General features: G+C 35.1%; 1 protein-coding gene across 1 annotated transcript in view; it reads left to right on the top strand.

The window, feature by feature from the left end:
* The window catches only part of LOC143236559 (uncharacterized), a 56,304-nt gene extending 37,571 nt beyond the window's left edge, over positions 1-18,733 (top strand). Inside the window, exons 3-5 of the mRNA XM_076474862.1 lie at positions 1,250-1,383; positions 13,082-14,626; positions 18,524-18,733. Coding sequence (XP_076330977.1) covers positions 1,250-1,383; positions 13,082-14,626; positions 18,524-18,733 — 1,889 coding nt within the window. The remainder of the gene's footprint in view (positions 1-1,249; positions 1,384-13,081; positions 14,627-18,523) is intronic.
* The last annotated feature ends 1,250 nt before the right edge of the window (positions 18,734-19,983 follow it).

Here is a 19,983-nt window from a genome sequence, read left to right as displayed (position 1 = left end):
ATATTGTTACCTACATATATTCATAAAATATGGAAAACACACTCGTCATTGTTGCTTAACAATTAACTTCAAAGAGACATAGATCTGCAGAACTCACCGTCTTCATTAAGACGGAAGTATGTGTCATATATTCATAAAATATGAACACACTCGTCATTGTTGCTTAACAATTAACTTCAAAGAGACATAGATCTGCAGAACTCACCGTCTTCATTAAGACGGAAGTATGTGTCATGCGTCCCATAGCAACGTACTGAACGTACGGAAACTCATGAGCTGTATTGCTGCTCCCTGTGCAATGCCATTCTATTTTGAGCTTTGATGAAGATTAAACAACCACGTTGATTTCGAGTTACAACAGAACAGGCGTATTGTTTTGAAGTAATACTGACTATAAACACAACATGATGAAAGACAGTTAGCCTGATAGTGACTTTACTTTTCCTCAGAGTGTATTAACTTCACACGGGGTAATTCGTTTCTGCTATGTAAACTATGTCTTTATGTTATATTTCTTTTGATTTGTAGCTTTAATAATGGTATATTAAATGTTCAATCTAAGCTAATCTTGATTTTCTTTATTATTATGTATTACCTTGGGTGGAATTTAGGTGAGCTTCCTCTTTTATATATACTCATATTTTCATAAACAGATTATTTCTTATTTGTAATAATGAATTATTAACCAGAGTATGAGTTTCCAATGAAAACTGCATTGAAAACGCAGTTCAAAATAGCACACCTTTCTGAAATGTACCTTGGTATTTACATTATTATAATTTACCATCTATACTTCATATTGATGGCATTTTGGGAAGCTCCTCCACAGTTTACCTAAGCTCCCCCCCTTCCCAACGAAAATATTCTGGTGCCACCACTGAGTGCTCGCGCATTTTCCTGACAAACAACAACTCAATATTGTTGGAATAGATCACTTGTATTTCTTAAGAATTAAATAGTGGATAAGCGGTAACTTTACAGGCTAAAATACAGTGACCCGTGGTGGACATTATGCAGACAGCCAATTCTGTAGCTTTGTACTAAACAAGAGTTAAGTCGTGTAAATGTGTCATATTAGCTGATAATAATGTATAAATGTTTAGAATTAAAAAGCATCAAAATTTCACGTTAATATTCAGGTACTTATGTTGTTTTAAAGTTAGGTGGCGCTAATATCTCATATTATTTTAATTATACTTTTTACCTATTTACTGGTGCTAAAGGTTTTACGTAAATATTTCTCTTTCAGGTATGATACTGATATTGAGCACTGGACAAATTTATGTTAATTGTAACCAGGCTTTAGATGACTTTCTAACGACGTTGGAAGTTGATTCTGAAAGCAGTAACACTACGAAGGACTTGGCCTGTCCTCCAGGTCAAGTAAGTTTAGCACAAAGCTACAGTTCTTGCACGTTGTAATAGCCATTCGTTCAATTATAACCCACATTACTGTAAAACATAAAAGTTCATAACTTCAACTCTACACAATATACCGTATTTCCCGGCGTCGAAGACGCTATTTTTCCTCTTAAAAAAGTCAAAACTTTATCCTACGTTTTCCAGGCCGAAGGTTACGTTGCTCATAGTCCTAAGCCTAGAGGAAGCGTTTCGACACTAGAAAGTAATCCAAGCTCTTATATATGACCTAGAATGAAATGTATAAGTTACTTTGCATTAAATAACAAATAAATAAACAAGATAATAATAAATGATCATAAAATTCATTGGCGCTTCTGCAGTAGGCTAAGATAAATCAATTGATGGTTTAATTTGCTTGTTTACCATCAAGTAACGACATTTTTATTCACCTCAAACAATATTGATGTTAAAGCAACAGTTTAGAAGATGTGAAAAGTAAAATTGCGGAAACACCACCCGGTAACAGCAGCCATTTGGAAAATATCGTAAGTATGTTTTTGTTCTGTTTAAACCATTCTGATCAGTTATTGTGTAACTATTTCAAACACAGACTTGTTCTTGACAGGAGTTCTCTGTAACAGTTCAGCTGAATCCAGTTTTTTAACACAACCCATATTATGGCCTCTACAAAAAAAAAAAAAAGGACACTCCTAAAATAGGCTTAGAATTACGTTATTACTGGTAATAATATAGATATTACAGTGGTAATATAAGGTATACACTTTCAAAGGTAGATATGATAAATTTATATCTCACAAAAAACAAAAAGTGGGCAAGAGAAATTATGTACCGTAAGTCATGAAACATCTTGGTGAGATTGGTGGAAGTGCTGCGACCTCAGTCTTGTGTTTATCTTCTTTTCTTTCTTACGGCCTGGCATGGCCGAGCGCGATAAGGCATGCGAGTTCGCATCCGAGTTGCGCTAAACATGCTCGCCCTCTCAGCCGTGGGGGCGTTATAATGTGACAGTCAATCCCACTTTTCGTTGGTAAAAGAGTAGCCCAAGAGTTGGCGGTGGGTGGTGATGACTAGCTGCCTTCTCTCTAGTCTTACACTGCTAAATTAGGGACGGCTAGCACAGATAGCCCTCGAGTAGCTTTGTGCGAATTTCAAAACAAACAAACAAACAAACTTTTCTTTCTTTTTCAAAATTTAGCTAATCAAAATAGGGGTGCGTCTTCGACGACGGGAAATACGGTAATTAGAATATTAGTTTATGATGAAAATATTCAAGTGTATTTATTGTTCAAAAATCTTATATATGATTAATCCTTAGAAAGTTCTCTTGTAGAAGAAAATGGTTTTTAATTAACACTGCAAAGCTCTACCATTTATAAGAAAAACCTAACTCAGTTCTTAGAGAATAGGCTTACAGATGTAGATCACCAAAGCTGTATGTTTTTTACATCTCAATAACTAATACGATCATTTCGTGGTGTTAGCTAAATCTCAAGCCATTTAGTTCCTCACAGAGAAAAGAATCGTGTTTCAGACTCTAAACAGGTTTAGAAGCAGTTTTGTTTCTAGTTAAGAATATTTGCTTCAGAATGTGTAATAGTAAGCCACATACACAACGATGAAAGATTAGTATGTTTTGGTTCGTTGGTGTTCCTGCAAGAATATCTATCAGGTTATTCCTTAAGTAATGTCTGATTTTAGGTTCAGAAAAAGAGAAAGGATTTCAAATACTGTTAATGTTATTTAATCAATAATGTATGGTCCATTACTATTAATTACTTCCTGCCAACGATTCACAAGCTTCTGAATGTCACTTCTATAAAATTCTTGGGGTTTGGAGGAAAAGAATGTAGAGAGGGTAGTTTGACATCTTCATGTGTTCCAAGCTCTTTTTTATCGATATAGTTCTGCAAACTTCGGAATATATGATAATCAGATGGGGCAAGGTCTGGAGAATAAGGAGGATGTGGAATTTCCTCCCAGTCTAACTCTTCAGTCTTTGAAGATGTGATCCTTGCTGTATGGAGCCATGCATTATTCTGGTGTAACACAACACCTTTACAATTGATCAAAGCAGGCCTCTTTTCTTTCAGTGCAACATTCAAGCGTTCTAACTGTTGACAGTAGAATTCTGATGTAATCGTTACATTGAGTGGCAGGAACTCAAAGTGAATCACACAAATAATATCCCACCAAACGCTTAACAAGACTTTCCTAGGGTGGAGGTCCATTTTGAGCTGTGCTTTTGCCAGTGTACCTGCACTGAACCATTGTCTGCGGCACTTAACACTTTCATAAAACATCCATTTTTCATCTCCAGTAACTAACCTGTCCAAAAAAAGTGAGTTACGTTCATGAGAGTGCAGAGAGGTGCAAATGTCCACTTTTGCTCAAAGGTTGGCTTTTGTCAAATCATGGAGGATCCATTTTTCAAGTCTTGACGCCTTTCCAAGCTGTTGCAGATGACAGTGAACTGTTAAATTAAACTTCTGTACTAGTTCTGCAACTGTTACAGCACAATCTTCATTAAGTGCAGCCAGCAGCAAGCTATTATTAAACTGAACAGGACAACCTGAACGTAGCGCATCACTGTAGTCACTTGACCTGAACTTCTGAAATCACCTTCGACATTTTCTTTCATTGAGAGACTCCACATCATAAATACATTGAATGTTTCCTGTAGTTTCTGCTGCACTATTGCCTTTTTTAAACTCATAAAGCATTATGTAGCTAATGTGTTGCTCAGACACATCCATCTTCATAAGGGTTTATTTGATTAATGATCTGAAAAAGTAGAATTGGATTAGTTTCTTCTATTTGCCTGAACATTTTTATTCACGTCCTATTACATATTTTAGTCATTAAAGCCTTCCACAAAGACAAGAATGATGATGCACTTTCTATATTAAATATTCGGACATTACTTATTGGATGACCTGATATATATCTAAGCGTACTTCAATAGTTTCACGTCATGAGTGATTACTAGACATCCAAACGGAAACAATTGTTATTGTAATACGTGTGTATATATGTGTGTGTTTTCTTATAACAAAGTCACATTGGGCTATTTGCTGAGTCTACCGAGGGAATATTATAATACAATGTTGTCTGTATACATATACATAGGTAACAACCAAGACTGAAGGCTCATTCGTGCTCAGTAATGTTTTAATTACCCCTGTATATTACAGAATACATTGTAGTTTCCTAGAAACTCGTGACCTAGATTATGAAATCTTTTCATTATTCATGCAAATTGAGGGTTATTATAAACATTACCCTGATTTATATGACTTAAAATTAATTAAATACAATGTTAGGATAAATAGCACAGTAGTTCACTATTTATGACCTGTATATAATGTCCAAAAACTGTATACTAAATTATAGTACAAAGTTCCTAAAGATGAGCTAATGTGTATAAGAAAAAGTGCACCATATTTGTTTTAGTTAGAAGAAACAACAACATAAAATTATAACTGATGGTGAGAAATAGGTATTTTGTTTATTGGATTTCACCTGAACGTATACAAGGGCTGTCTGCGCTAACCGTTCCAAATTTTGAAGTGATAGACTGCAACAAGGCAGCTAGGGGTCGCCACCCACTACCAACTCTTGCCGTGTTCTTGTCAGGCTGAAACGCGGGAGTTAACTGTCACTTTTCTGACGTGCCATAGGTGTTAATCGCGATATTGTGGGTGGTAAACCGGCTTCTCAGTAACTAGACTGTTGAATTTCCTATAATACACTTTGGTTCGAACAAGATACTCTTACACGTTTTTTTGCATGTGTGTGAATTATCTTCGTTTTTAGTTTCAATTTCGATGTAGAATTTGAAGTTTGTTTGAAATGTGTATAGAGCTAGCTTTGATGTGAGGTATTTGTATAATAAAATTCCGCTACAAGAAACTATTGATCTGCTTTGATGTGAAGTATTTGTATAATAAAATTCCGCTACAAGAAACTATTGATCTGCTTTGATGTGAGGTATTTGTATAATAAAATTCCGCTACAAGAAACTATTGCTCTGCTTTGATGTGACGTATTTGTATAATAAAATTCCGCTACAAGAAACTATTGATCTGCTTTGATGTGAAGTATTTGTATAATAAAATTCCGCTACAAGAAACTATTGATCTGCTTTGATGTGAAGTATTTGTATAATAAAATTCCGCTACAAGAAACTATTGATCTGCTTTGATGTGAAGTATTTGTATAATAAAATTCCGCTACAAGAAACTATTGATCTGCTTTGATGTGAAGTATTTGTATAATAAAATTCCGCTACAAGAAACTATTGATCTGTTTTGATGTGAGGTATTTGTATAATAAAATTCCGCTACAAGAAACTATTGATCTGCTTTGATGTGAGGTATTTGTATAATAAAATTCCGCTACAAGAAACTATTGATCTGCTTTGATGTGAAGTATTTGTATAATAAAATTCCGCTACAAGAAACTGTTGATCTGCTCTGATGTGAAGTATTTGTATAATAAAATTCCGCTACAAGAAACTATTGATCTGCTTTGATGTGAAGTATTTATATAATAAAATTCCGCTACAAGAAACTATTGATCTGCTTTGATGTGAAGTATTTGTATAATAAAATTCCGCTACAAGAAACTATTGATCTATTTTCAGAAATTCTTTCTTCTTGGAACTTCATATAGTGAATATATTGTCTAAACGTGTTTTCTTATTTCGCGTCGTTTGTGCATCTACTTGGAATAAAGTAGTTTGGGGAATATATTAATGATCCATTTAATATCTGGGGTTTAAACTTACACTAGCTAGGCCTGTAAGACATGCTCGAGTTATTATAAAGAACAGTGGCTGAACGAATGTCTATATAGAAAGTTGAGTACAATACTAATCAACGAATCAAAATGACAACCACAGCTGATTTGACGTTTTATGGTGTAATGGTATGTATCATAATGACATTTTCACATTGTTTGGCATTTCGTAGGAACTTCAACGTCACCGAATATTACTTTTGGGGAGGGTGTTTAACAGAACAAATCTTATGTGCAGTCATAGTCAGGTAGTGCCTACTGGTATTCGTTTTGATAATGTGGGACAATTTTGCGTCCCTTAAAATTTCTGGGACAGGCAGCTCGAAAACGGGACTGTCCCACTGAAATGGGTACGTCTTGTTTACATTAGCTATGTTTTAAGGGTTGGCTACATTCAACACTAGTATTTTCAAGCTCACAGCAGTTTATGTCTAAAAGGCCTAGCTGCATTAAATTTTTGTATTTTAATAAATTTGTCAAACCAAGATGATCTAAACCTTATTTTAACTTAGATGTTAGTGCAAAAATATTTCACGAAGCGCACATAACTAACCTATTTCAAACATTGTTGCCAATAAAGAACAGTTGGCGCATCACGTCCATTTCTTCGGGGATGTGGAAGATGGGTAAGTGGAGAAGAATGTTATTTATATGTATACAAACATTCAGTGTTCTTAATGTATACAAACATTCAATGTTCTTAATTAAAGTGGATGAAAATAATTAATACAGTTTATGATGTAAATATAAAGAAATTAACTCAGATTTATTTGATGATTTGTGACCAAAGCTGATACAAATGTTTGAATATATGTATACATATATATAGTGAAATTAAATATTTACGTCCAAATGAAGTCAAATAAGTAAACAAAATCATGAGGAAGGACTGCGTTAAAACCCGCAAATCCCAACCTCTGCTTAATTATGTATTAAATTTAAATTTTAAGCCATAAACAAAACACATTAAAACTAAACAAAATACGCTGCATATTTAAAACAAATATATCCTAGGATACATTTTATAATCCCACGTTATAGCTTGTACCGTAGGATATTTTAAAGATATTCAGCGTATTTTGTTTAGTTTTAATGTGCTTTGTTTATGGCTTAAAAATTATAGTTATAATATACATATATGAAGTTCAAATTTATAGTTATAATATAATATGCATATATGAAGTTCAAATTTATAGTTATAATATAATATGCATATATGAAGTTCAAATTTATAGTTATAATATAATATGCATATATGAAGTTCAAATTTATAGTTATAATATAATATGCATATATGAAGTTCAAAATTATAGTTATAATATACATGTACATATATGAAGTTCAAAATGATAATTATAATATACATGAACGTATATGAAGTTCAAAATCAAATTATGTATATAACGTATATAATGATAGTTATATATACATGTATATGAAGTTCAAAATAGTTAGTTACATATACGTATATATATATATATGAAGTTCAAAATTATAGTTATAATATACATATATGAAGTTCAAAATTATAGCTATAATATACATATATGAAGTTCAAAATTATAGTTATAATATACATATATGAAGTTCAAAATTATAGTTATAATATAAATATATGAAGTTCAATATCATAGTTATGATATACATATACATATATGAAGTTCAAAATTCTTAGTTATAATATACATATACATATATGTATACATATATGAAGTTCAAAATTATAGTTATAATAAACATATATGAAGTTCAAAAGAAGTAACTCAAATCATTACATTTATTTAATCAATGATACATTACATATACTGTTCTAGATCTCAAGACAACAAATTTACCAATGTTATTCTTTTAAAGACTTTCTTTTTACAGAGTTATGACCAGGGGTGGATAAGGGATTTTTTGGTGGGGGCGTATGATAGACTAAGTAAGAGGGACTTATACCCGACCCCAAGTAAACTTTTCCTTGTTAATTGAGATGATCAGTACTTTATATTCTGATTTCCCATTAATCTACACAATTTTGGTATGGTCAGTGTGGGGATGCATCCCTCATCCCCCATCTGTATCCATTTCTGGTTATGACTGAATGACTGGTCATGTTCTCCTTTAAAGACTCTCTTTATACAGAGTTATGACTGAATGACTGGTCATGTTCTCCTTTAAAGACTTTTTACAGAGTTATGACTGAATGACTGGTCATGTTCTCCTTTAAAGACTCTTTTTACAGAGTTATGACTGAATGACTGGTCATGTTCTCCTCTAAAGACTCTTTTACAGAGTTATGACTGAATGACTGGTCATGTTCTCCTTTAAAGACTCTTTTACAGAGTTATGACTGAATGACTGGTCATGTTCTCCTTTAAAGACTCTTTTTATGACTGAATGACTGGTCATGTTCTCTTTAAATACTGAGTTATGACTGAATGACTGGTCATGTTCTCCTTTAAAGACATTATGACTTTATGTTATCAGAGTTATGACTGAATGACTGGTCATGTTCTCCTTTAAAGACTACTCTGAATGACTTCGTGTTCTTCTTTAAAGAGAGTTATGACTGAATGACTGGTCATGTTCTCCTTTAAAGATTCTTTTTACAGAGTTATGACTGAATGATTGGTCATGTTATCTTTTAAAGACTCTCTTTTTACAGAGTTATGACTGAATGACTGGTCATGTTCTCCTTTAAAGACTTTTTACAGAGTTATGACTGAATGACTGGTCGTGTTCTTCTTTAAAGACTCTTTTTACAGAGTTATGACTGAATGACTGGTCATGTTCTCTTTTAAAGACTCTCTTTTTACAAAGTTATGACTGAATGACTGGTCATGTTCTCCTTTAAAGACTCTTTTACAGAGTTATGACTGAATGATTGGTCATGTTATCTTTTAAAGACTCTCTTTATACAGAGTTATGACTGAATGACTGGTCATGTTCTCCTTTAAAGACTTTTTACAGAGTTATGACTGAATGACTGGTCATGTTCTCTTTTAAAGACTTTTTACAGAGTTATGACTGAATGACTGGTCATGTTCTCCTTAAAAGACTCTTTTTACAGAGTTATGACTGAATGACTGGTCATGTTCTCCTTTAAAGACTTTTTACAGAGTTATGACTGAATGACTGGTCATGTTCACTTTTAAAGACTCTTTTTACAGAGTTATGACTGAATGACTGGTCATGTTCTCCTTTAAAGACTCTTTTTACAGAGTTATGATTGAATGACTGGTCATGTTCACTTTTAAAGACTTTTTACAGAGTTATGACTGAATGAGTGTCATGTTCTTCTTTAAAGACTTTTTACATAGTTATGACTGAATGACTGGTCATGTTCTCCTTTAAAGACTCTTTTTACATAGTTATGACTGAATGACTGGTCATGTTCTCTTTTAAAGACTTTTTACAGAGTTATGACTGAATGACTGGTCATGTTCTCCTTTACTTACTACCAGATCTTTTCTGGGTCTGATTCTCTTCTCTCCAAATAGTCTCTGCAAGGTGTTATATTTAAAGGCTTGAAGTGTAGGAAAACCCTCCAATTTTTGTTGAAACATAACTCGTATACATAACAAGTTTGTTGTTATAAAGAAAAAAAATAAAAGAATTTCTCACGATACTGCAAGTTTATGATATTAGTGAAACCAAGTCTAAGACATTTCACTTATATTATTATTCGGTAATCAGAACAAAATCTTTTGGATAAAATGTTAACATTCCCCACATTAGAACAGTGGCTCACATCCTGCCATTAAGACTAAATATCATTCTGCGCAGTGGTATTCTTCATGTCGATGTAACATAGTCGGGTGACTTGATTATATAAAACATATTGTTTTACACGAAGAATTATATTTTATCGATGTAATACAGGACGTGAAAACAGTGTTTACATTTGAGCTGATGTACATAAGTCATGTTGACTTCGGAAAATCATGGGAAATACGAAATTACAAGTTTCAAACCTTTCATGTAAAGTTTTAAAAAGGTCGAATATATGGGTAGTTCTATAATCACGTGTCTCTGCGTGTTATCGCCATAGGTCCAAGAAGAAAGAACTTAGAAACGTGACATTTTTCCACCCGTACAAGTTGACCGTGAGGGTGTGCATCTGGATATTATTACTTAAGGGGCATTAAAATGTGACGGTCAATCCCACTATTCGTTGGTAAAAGAGTAGACCAAGGCTGTGGGTGGTGATGACTAGCTGACTTGCCTCTTGTCTTACACTGCTAAATTAAGGACGGCTAGCACAGATAGCCTTCGTATAGCTTTGCGCGAAATTTAAAAAACAAAAACAACACTTAGCAATTAAATTCTTACTGTACTATGTACACAGTAAATTTTCACGGACAATACATTTTCCATCATGGATACGTCAATATAGTACATAATGGTCCCTTTTAAACTTGTATTAATTTACAATTGTACAATAATTTTAGTCTACCAATACTTATAACAGCAAATTAAAATATGAAATCAATCTTCCCCTGTGTCTTATTTTTCAGAAAACAACTAAGTGGGTAATGTGTGCCACAGTAATTTTATAAATATTACATACAACATTAAGTGGATAAATATCAAAGTTTCTAACTGAGTAGAGTACATTACAGTGGATTACACAGCACCAATACATCAACAGGTTTCACCATTAAATGAACAATTCATGATTATATGTTAGTCTAAATCTGCTGTTTTATCTGAGAGTCATTTCTGCAGTACTTGTTTTCATGTAAACATACAAATAGACAATGAGCAATATACATCTAACATACTTATCTGATATTTTACACTTAATTGTAACAAAACAGAAAAGCACGTGCAAAGTTACTGTAATAAAACTAGGTTCACTCTGCTAGAAGCACTTTTATGTGTATATCACAGCCAGTGCCAGATTATTTATTAGGCACAGTGCCTAAATCCTACGAAAACTATGGGCCAATAAAAAATTTCTTTAAAAGTTAATTTTAGTGGGCCAAAAAATAATAAACATAAAAACATGAAACACATATTGTACTGTAAAAACTTGATTACATCCTTAAGTTATATGTTTTTATATACATGCACTAGTTTGTGTACTCGTATTCACATAAATATATTTCACCAAAAAGACTTTTTTAATCCATAATTTATTTCATACTAAGCCGTTTTTAATACGATGCAATATATTACGGGGTATTAGTATATTATTGATAATACAGATGTTAATTCGTACAGCGTTTGCGCAGCTAAATCGATGTATACTTAAAAAATCTATAATTTATCTAACTATTGATTTGCCTTATACGGCCGGTAGGGCCCACGAACATCGTGATCCGGCACTGATGACAGTTACATTAATATATTTGCTATTTGTTAAACAACACAAAATATTTTAGGCCATTACTGCTACAACATGCTGATTATTTGTTACAGTGACACTAAATGGTCAAGAATTTTAGACCAGAAGGGGCCATTTGTAAAAATTTAATATCTGATGTAATTCTGTCTGTTGACAGTACTAGGCCTGTGTTTGAATTTTTTTCCGAATAATCCTTAACGTCACTGATCAGACGAGACTTGTCTTAAGCCATGCAAATTACCTCAAATGTTCTTTCTCATCCATTAAGCGAAGTAGCATATTTAATAAATTTCTGTCTTGACACTTAGTGATAGCTTTAAATGTGAATGTTCACAGAACTTGCATCTGTAGACAATATATGTTTTGTATAGTCTAGGCCCCCTCAGTAGCACAATGATATGTCTCCAACTCACACCACTAGAAACCTGGTTTCGATACCTATGGTGAGCAGAGCATAGAGAGTCTATTATGTAGCTTTGTGCTTCATTCCAAACACTCATTAACTGGCCAGCAAGCGACATTAGAATATGATTCAACTTATACGAGTACTGAAACTTGTCAGCATTGCAAATCTAAAGCTGTCAAACTGTCATGCCGAGTTGTGTGACTGAAAACAAACAAAACATATTGACATGTATACTTTAAATCTAGATGTAAACATCCTCTCCAGCTGTTTCCACCATGTCCACTGTAACTTAGTATAGAAAGAAGAAGAAAAAAAGTTTTACAGTTCATTGTATATTACTGTATGTTCTTCGTTCTTTTGGGTCGTAATTTAGACTGACACTCTTGGCTATTTTACACTGTCCGCTAGCTCGAAATTCAACACAAAGAACTGGCGGCTGCATAAACACATGTCTCTAGATGATAAATAGTAGTGACTGGTCAGTCTAGAGTTATTAATAACTGTGAACCTAATAACATTCACTGTCAGTAGTGACTGGTCAACCTAGAGTTATTAGTAACTGTGAATCTAATAACATTCACTGTCAGTAGTGACTGGCTAATCTAGAGTTATTAATAACTGTGAATCTAGCAACATTCACTGTCAGTAGTAACTGGCTAATCTAGAGTTATTAATAACTGTGAATCTAGCAACATTCACTGTCAGTAGTGACTGGTCAACCTAGAGTTATTAATAACTGTGAATCTAGCAACATTCACTGTCAGTAGTGACTGGTCAACCTAGAGTTATTAATAACTGTGAATCTAGCAACATTCACTGTCAGTAGTGACTGGTCAACCTAGAGTTATTAATAACTGTGAATCTAGCAACATTCACTGTCAGTAGTGACTGATCAATCTAGAGTTATTGATAACTGTGAATCTAGCAACCTTCGCTGTCAGTTTTTCCATGTTCATGGTGGTTTATCTAAAAGGCCTGGCTCGTGGTGGTGTATGTCTGTATGGTTTGTCTACTCTCTTGAACAATACTAAACTAAATATGAATCCTCAGTTACTTTTAAGTTAACATAATTGATTATTTCATACTTTGAACTATTTCAATTATAAATGTTTTGTTAAAAGCGTAATCGATATTTTTAATGGTAATTTCCTTGTTTCCAGGTTTTTTGTTTCGAGGCTGGAATATGTGCAGAAGTTTGTGATACCGTTTTCTGCCCCCCAGGTACTATCTACTGCACACACACAGGACAATGTATGGCAGAGTGCCATTCACTTGAAACTCCACAGTGTCCCTCGAAAATGTCATACTGTGCTGAAACAAACTCCTGCACATTCTCTCAGTGTGACAAAGAAAACATTGACTCTATTATGTGTCCTTCAGGGACAAGTTTCTGTCCTGCTCGTGAAGAGTGCACAATGGACTGTCCTGATGAAGACACACGTTTTGCTTCTTGCCCAATGGGACTACGTTACTGCGCTGAAAACGATGAGTGTGTTTATTGTTATGATGCAAATGTACTATCTAAAGGAGTGTGTCCACCTGGTTTTCTTTTTTGTGTGGAAGATAACCAGTGTTTACTAGAATGCCCAGAAAAAAAGTCATCTCAAGTTGTTTGCCAGCCAGGGTTTGTATTTTGTCCTGAGGGAGAAAACTGTGTCTATGACTGCACCGAAGACGAGACATCAACTGTTTGTCCTCCTGATATGGTTTACTGTGCAATGGAGGGTCGCTGTGTCCACGACTGCAGTGAAGACGGGACATCAACTATTTGTCCTCCTGATATGGTTTACTGTGCAATGGAGGGTCGCTGTGTCCACGACTGCAGTGAAGACGGGACATCAACTATTTGTCCTCCTGATATGGTTTACTGTGCAATGGAGGGTCGCTGTGTCCACGACTGCAGTGAAGACGAGACATCAACTCTTTGTCCTCCTGACATGGTCTACTGTGCAATGGAGGGTCGCTGTGTCCACGACTGCAGTGAAGACGGGACATCAACTATTTGTCCTCCTGATATGGTTTACTGTGCAATGGAGGGTCGCTGTGTCCACGACTGCAGTGAAGACGGGACATCAACTATTTGTCCTCCTGATATGGTTTACTGTGCAATGGAGGGTCGTTGTGTCCACGACTGCAATGAAGTTGAAATGCCAACTATTTGTCCACCTGATATGGTTTACTGTGCAGTGGAAAGTCGCTGTGTCCATGACTGCAATGAAGACGAGACACAAACTGTTTGTCCTCCTGATATGGTTTACTGTGCAGTGGAGGGTCGCTGTGTCCATGATTGCACTGAAGGCGAGACACCAACTGTTTGTCCTCCTGATATGGTTTACTGTGCAGTGGAGGGTCGCTGTGTCCATGATTGCAGTGAAGGCGAGACACCAACTGTTTGTCCTTCTGACATGGTTTACTGTGCAGTGGAGGGTCGCTGTGTCCATGATTGCAGTGAAGGCGAGACACCAACTGTTTGTCCTTCTGACATGGTTTACTGTGCAGTGGAGGATCGCTGTGTCCATGATTGCAAAATCAACATTCCAATTGTAACCTGTCCTCAGAATTACATATACTGTGCCGAACTTGGGGAATGTCAAATCACCTGTGCATCACCACCAACACCATCTCTGGATTGTCCTCTAAATCAAGTGTATTGTCAACGACTAATGACTTGTGTTTCGGAAGCAGAGTGTTATGATTTGGATTCGGTAAGAAACATTTCTTTTTTTAGTTCTGATGTTAAAGGTAACCAATAATTATTGCATCAGTTGGGTTTAAAATAAATAGACGTTGAATTGGTGAAATATGGTTCACTGAGAAAGAAAAGATCTGTCGTTAGGAATATAGATTATATATGCTACTCTAAGAAATTAAAGGGGTAAATATATAATATAGCTTACAAACTTTACTTGTAGGTAATTTTAGAAGTTGATATTTCTCTCCTTGTAGGATGATAAAACTATTCCTAACCCAGAATTGATTGTATAATTTTGTTAAACTCATCAGACTGTACTCTCACTTGTTAAAGTTAATTTTTCTTCGAGTTTCGTGTCTGAAGAGATAAATGAAACAAGTGCAACAGAGACGGGTATCACAGTTTAGACAATTCAGTTAGAAGCATTTATAATAACTTGTAATAGAAACGTTGTATCTGTTCTAAATACAAATCTTACTTACTGTGAAAGCTGTAACTTGTAATGTAATATACTTAATCAGTAAGCACACCTAAAACAAATCCATTAATTTATATTAAACTAATGCACGCATTTTATTTTATCTTCTAAGAGCAGAATGAAGGTTCGATAACATATTGATGTAGATACATCTTTGTAAACTAATTTACAGATTTGATTGTATCTGTTAAGAGTGGAATGATGGTTTGACAGTATACTGATGTGAATGTATCTGTTCAATTGATGTACATATTGATGTAGATACATCTTTGTAAACTAATCTTATTGCGTCTTCTAAGGTCGAATTGTCTGCTCAGATACACTTGTGTAGATGTATATCAGTAAATAAATGTATGAGTAAACGTTTATTTTATTATATTTTCCGTGATATATAAACTAGAAATGAGATAATGGTTTCCACAATATTTGTAAATACAGTAAGTCTGACAGAAAGACTGCAATTTTTAAACAGACGATTAAACATGCTTGTAACTAACCACGCTCGTTACAAATGGTTCACTAGTCATGAAAATAGAGGACTTAAGTTATATTTTCAGTACTTTAATATAGGTTTTTGTTTGAGGGGACATGACGCTGAGATCAAGCAAGTTTATTAAAATATTCTCAAAGTATCTGGAGTGTTCTAGATGGCGCCACAAAGATCCAGTAACTTTGTCGAACATCCAGATGAAATACTTCAGTTATAAATACGATTTAATAGAATGAAATAACAGTGAAGTATTCAGCTTATGAAAGTTGAGTAGATGATCAACTGAATTTTAATGTATCTGCAAAGTAATAACGAAGTTATTAATTAAGGACATTTCTGTTAAACACTTTTAGCGTGTTAAACTTACACTAGTTTCAGAGCTATAACACTATGAAACAAAATTTTTACTTTTTCTTATTCCTGGGCGGCCCGGCATGGCCAGGTGGGTTAAGGCGTTCGACTCGCAATCGGAGGGTCGCGGGTTCGACTCCCTATCGCACCAAACATGCTATCTCTTTCAGCCGTGGGGGCGTTATAATGTTAGGTCAATCCCACTATTCGTTGGTAAAAAAGTAGCCCAAGAGTTGGCGGTGGGTGGTGATGACTAGCTGCCTTCCCTCTAGTCTTACACTGCTAAATTAGGGAAGGCTAGCGCAGATAACCCTTGAGTAGCTTTGCGCAGAAAATGTTATTTCCCTTGATAAATTCAAGGATAACATGGGAGCATACTCAGAGGAGCAAGGCGAGATTTTCCACCAAGGTATACTGGACTTTGAACACTGCTACCAAGGAGCGTGTAACAAAAACATAATGGGAGACTATATTTGGGAGCTGATACGTGAAAGAGATTTACATCACAGTCTCAAATCTCGAAAAACTACTCACTTCTAAACATTTTTGTTCATTTTTGTATAACTTTAGTATAAATACATGTAAATCTTGATTCATGTGTTGTTTTATTCAGACCTTATGCAAATGAAAATGTGAAAATTTGCCCGTTTTTACATAGAAAATAGATTAATTTCTAAATTTCATTATCCAGGTTACAAAAGCAAAGTTTGAAGGGAATAATGGACATTTTCTGTACTTTTAAAACATAAACATATAGGAAATAACACCTACTATCCAGGAACAAAATTTGTGTTACACAGCGTAATTAACTTGAAAATGTTTAGTTTTTGAACTTCAGCCTACAAGTTAAATAGGTTCAAAGCGGACGTAGCTTACAGATTAAAAATTTGTTTATTTCGAATTTCGCGCAAAGCTACACTAAGGGCTATCTGCGCTATCCGTCCCTAATTTAGCAGTGTAAGACTAGAGGCAAGTCATCACCACCCACAGCCTTTGTCTTTTCTTTTACCAACGAATAGTAAGATTGATCGTCACTTTATAACGTGTCCACGGCTGAAATGATAAGTATGTTTAGTGTGACGGGAATTCGAACCCACCACCTTCAGATTGTAAGCCGAGTGCCCCAACCACATGGGCATGTCGAGCCATATATTGGTTAAAGAATAAATAAATCTGTTTATCATCGTAAACTGAATTCAATGAAAGAACTAAACCAGAGTAATTTTAATGTTGCTTGCTGCTGTCATATCAACATGGCCTATCCCTTGATAACCTTCGTCAGGTTGTATTATTCAGAAAATATTTGTATCTACCAGACGCAGTATATGTACTACAAGTAATAAACTGAAGATCTTATCAATGTAATAGTTTCTTTACTAGAAAAAAATTAGGATATATTTACTGCAAGTAATAAACTGAAGATCTTATGAATGAAGTTGTTTCTTTACTTCAAATACTTTATAATATATACGAGGGCTGTTCAAAAAATACGCGGGCTCTTTCAATTGCGCGGCTCCAGTTGGTTCCAGGGCAATCCGCTTGGTGTCGCTAGGTTCGCACAGATCAGCTGATTACGACTCCATTTCCCGATTGCAGATATCTTCATTTGTGTATTAGCTACGCGGTTTTAAGTGAAGTGCGATTTTTTCGTTTGGCGGATTTCAGAATGAATGACCTGAAGGAGCAACGACTTGCTGTGAAATTTTGTGTTAAACTTGGAAAATCTGCGACTGAAACTTTTGCTATGCTTAACACGGCTTACGGTGATGTTTCTATAAAGCATATGGCATGTTTCAAGTAACATGAACGTTTTAAGGATGGTCGACAGTCCATTGAAGATGATGAGCGTCCTGGACGTCCTTCCACGTCAACTGACGACCCACACATCGACAAAATCAACACCCTGGTGCGGGCAAATCGACGTCTGACTGTCAGGAGCTTGCTGAAGAGTGTGGGATATCAGTTGGATCTTGTTACGAGATTTTGACCGAAAATTGAAGATGCACCGCGTTGCTGCGAAATTCAGCCCTCAGAACTCGTGAGTTTTTGGCCAAACACTCGATCACTGTTCTTCCACACCCCACCCCCTACTCACCTGACCTTGCTCCTTGCGATTTTTCTTGTTCCCCAAACTCAAAAGACCCTTGAAAGGAAGAAGATTTGAGACGATTCCCGAGATTAAGGCAAATGCGACGAAGGAGCTGGAGGACATTACAAAAGAAGCGTACCAGGACTGTTTCAACAAGTGGAAACACCGTTGGGATAAGTGTGTGCGTTGGGGAGGAGAGTACTTTGAAGGAGTCCCAGACCTGTAACTTCTAAATAAAGTACATTTTGTTTTATGACGTCAGTCCGCGTATTTTTTGAACAGCCCTCGTATACTGCAAGTAATAAACTAAAATCATCTGAAAGTTGTTGTTTACTTCAAAGTCTTTGGAATGTTTCAGAATGTTGTATTTTTGTAGGAATAGTGATTATTATTTCTTTAAAATCGTTAGAATGTCGTCAACGTACCAGATATAAATTGATCTTTATTTGAATATTCAATTGTTTTAATAAATTCACATATTTATTGTTTTAATCCCCCTAAGGTGGCAAAACCTGTTCCAGTTTCAGCCCGGTTTGCAGATTCATTAGACACTGTGGTGGTGAGATTTTCAACTGTCCTACATCCACAGAAAACATTCAGATGCACAAAAATATTTGTGGAGGAAGAACTTGGGGAAGGTGAGAATTCTGTTTTCCTTGTTATTGTTTTCTGTTTACCCTTTTCCATAGAACTTTCAAAAATAAAAATCTAAAACTTAATATTCGAAAATTATTATTCTTGTCAGCTCAAATGTATTCTCAATACGGCAGTTATGGGTATTAAAATAAAGGTCGAAACATTGTTCTCTACTTTATTTTAATTAAAGTTTTAATACCCATGCCAGCTGTACACAGGATACATTTTTACTTCAAGTGAGTTTATCGTCATCATGAAGGACTTGTCAGCTCAAGCTCTGTGCATAATGTTAAAAAATAATATAAACAGACCAATCAGTGATGATGAGAAAACCAACTTGTAGAGAAAAATATATATGTAAAAACGGCTGCTTTGGGTTGAGAAATTTTTTTTATCCAGAACAGTCTTTCTTGGTGTAATTACAGAAAGTGAAAAGTTTCAATATCTCAAAATATCAAAGAAACTCTAATCTACATGAACTTGAAATACACAAGAATTATCATAAAATATTAACAGTAGTTCCACAGTACTGGCACCCGGGATTTGAGCTGTGTGGCAGACCTTAATATATATATATCATCATTCCAGAATGAGCTAACTCTATTTTTAACATTTTCAGGTTAAACTGAAATCACATAAAAAGTTTTACAAAAAAATGCAGATCTAGTGACACTCTTGCAAGTTTTTTATTTTCGTAGAACATAGTTATAAATTTAGAATGTGTATGAGTGGTGTTGTGTTGTTGACTTACCCACTCTACCTCCAGGTTAAGATCAAGCACAGTTGTTGTGTTCTTGGCTGAGTGGAGTAGTGTTGTTGACTTACCCACTCTACCTCTAGGTTAAGATCAAGCACAGTTGTTGTGTTCTTGGCTGAGTGGAGTAGTGTTGTTGACTTACCCACTCTACCTCCAGGTTAAGATCAAGCACAGTTGTTGTGTTCTTGGCTGAGTGGAGTAGTGTTGTTGACTTACCCACTCTACCTCCAGGTTAATATCAAGCACAGTTGTTGTGTTCTTGGCTGAGTGGAGTAGTGTTGTTGACTTACCCACTCTACCTTTAGGTTAATATCAAGCACAGTTGTTGTGTTCTTGGCTGAGTGGAGTAGTGTTGTTGACTTACCCACTCTACCTCCAGGTTAATATCAAGCACAGTTGTTGTGTTCTTGGCTGAGTGGAGTAGTGTTGTTGACGTACCCACTCAAGCTCCAGGTTAATATCAAGCACAGTTCTTGTGTTCTTGGCTGAATGGAGTAGTGTTGTTGACTTACCCACTCTACCTCCAGGTTAAGATCAAGCACAGTTGTTGTGTTCTTGGCTGAGTGGAG

The sequence above is a fragment of the Tachypleus tridentatus genome, chromosome 13 (assembly GCF_004210375.1).
Source record: "Tachypleus tridentatus isolate NWPU-2018 chromosome 13, ASM421037v1, whole genome shotgun sequence".
Classification (NCBI taxonomy): domain Eukaryota; kingdom Metazoa; phylum Arthropoda; class Merostomata; order Xiphosura; family Limulidae; genus Tachypleus; species Tachypleus tridentatus.
This window is presented reverse-complemented; position numbering and strand designations above follow the sequence as displayed.